Source organism: Otolemur garnettii, unplaced genomic scaffold, assembly GCF_000181295.1.
Source record: "Otolemur garnettii isolate 467f Iridium unplaced genomic scaffold, OtoGar3 scaffold00247, whole genome shotgun sequence".
Taxonomy (NCBI): domain Eukaryota; kingdom Metazoa; phylum Chordata; class Mammalia; order Primates; family Galagidae; genus Otolemur; species Otolemur garnettii.
Genome location: NW_003852642.1, coordinates 269,590 through 271,202, shown reverse-complemented (window position 1 = coordinate 271,202; position 1,613 = coordinate 269,590). Strand labels below are relative to the sequence as shown.

The 1,613-nt window shown below is 37.1% G+C and overlaps 1 protein-coding gene across 1 annotated transcript in view; it reads left to right on the top strand.

Moving 5' to 3' along the window:
• Nucleotides 1–1,324: 1,324 nt before the first annotated feature.
• LOC100944592 (olfactory receptor 140-like) overlaps nt 1,325–1,613 on the top strand; it is a 13,511-nt gene continuing 13,222 nt past the window's right edge. The window contains 1 exon segment of the mRNA XM_012813132.1: nt 1,325–1,494. Within this exon segment, the coding sequence (XP_012668586.1) occupies nt 1,325–1,494 (170 nt within the window).

Genomic DNA, 1,613 nt, shown 5'->3' with positions numbered 1-1,613 from the left:
TGACCTTCACGAACATTTTCAACAAATGTGGACACTCCAATGGAGCATGTTTAAAATGATCCTGCTAATGCAAAGATGCACACATTACACATAACGTGGCCCTAGATCACATCTGAAAGACCCGACAGACTTCACTCTAGTGAGAATGACCGCATTCAGCGTGAACTCAGATAGCCAAGAACTAATGAATAAAATAACTGATGTATTGGTTATGTTAGTAATCAGATAACTTTTAACACATGCTAAGCTGCTGGATATAAAAATGGTCTACCACTAAAAATGTTATGTCATTAGGGATAAAGGTGTCAATGACAAAAATGCAGAAACTTATATCTAGAAAAATCATTACATTTCCAATAGGAATATAAGATGGGGCATGATTTTTACAAGATGACTAAGCTAAAAATCAACTGATATTTCCAGATTTTTCATACTCTCTACTATAGCATGATTTTGCCTAAAATCTTTATTTTTGGCATTCTGAGTTGATTATGATTAGCATAATGAATTCTAAACAAATTTGAAAAGTGGGGAAAATATCTGTGTAATACTCAACCACTTTTACTTTGAGTTGTATTATTCTTTTTTCCCCTTTTTGTAGCATATGTTGCATTGAATGGTAATTCAGTTTGGAGGTGGGGGGTGTATGTGTGTCTATTTTCAAACAAAAGGCTGCCTTCGTTGTTCTTTCATGGCTGGTAGGAATTTAACTTTTTTTCCATTCATTGTCTCTCTGATGGTCTTTGAAAGTCAGTTTAATTAAAGTTCAATAAGCATTTAATGAGCACTAACAAGGTGCCTGGTTCTTTCACTGCTGTGAGTGAATTATTTTAGAAGCTCATAATAAAGTATTTCAGGAAGGCAAATATCTAAACATCAGCCTATAATTTCGCGCTTATATACTGAGTAGCACTTTACATAAATTTATAAGTTAAATCAATACCTATGAAATTATTTTCAAGGTATATTTCAGAGAGCAAAAAAACCTCAAGAAAAAAGTCATCAATAATGCAATCTTTGTGAGGGATATTCTGGAGAAAGCAAGTGTCTTGATTTAAGCAGATCATCTCACAGATACATCCACTCATACATATTTTAGAATGCTGAAGTCTCTTCATTATAGCTAAAACAAGAAATTTAATGAAAATGAAAAGGGTAGTAGTGAGAGGAGATTCTGCACACTTATTTTCTAAGAGCTACTGTGGGAAGCTCTCTGGGGGAAACATTACCTTTTAGACATGGAGCTTGTGACCATCTCAAATTTATTATCGGCCCTTTTGTTTGCAGGCTCTGACACCCGAATTCAATACCTTTAGAGGAACGCATGGGAAGGAGGAACAACGTGACTGAATTTGTGCTCCTGGGGCTGACACAGGACCCCACTGGGCAGAAAGTTCTGTTTGTCACATTCTTACTCATCTACACCGCGACGGTGCTGGGCAACCTGCTCATCATCGTGACCGTCACAGCCAGCCCGTCCCTGGGCTCCCCCATGTACTTTTTTCTGTCTTATTTATCATTTATAGATACTGTCTATTCCACTGCCATTGCCCCCAAAATGATCACAGACTTGCTTTCTGAGAGAAAGACCATTTCCTTCCAAGCTTGCATGG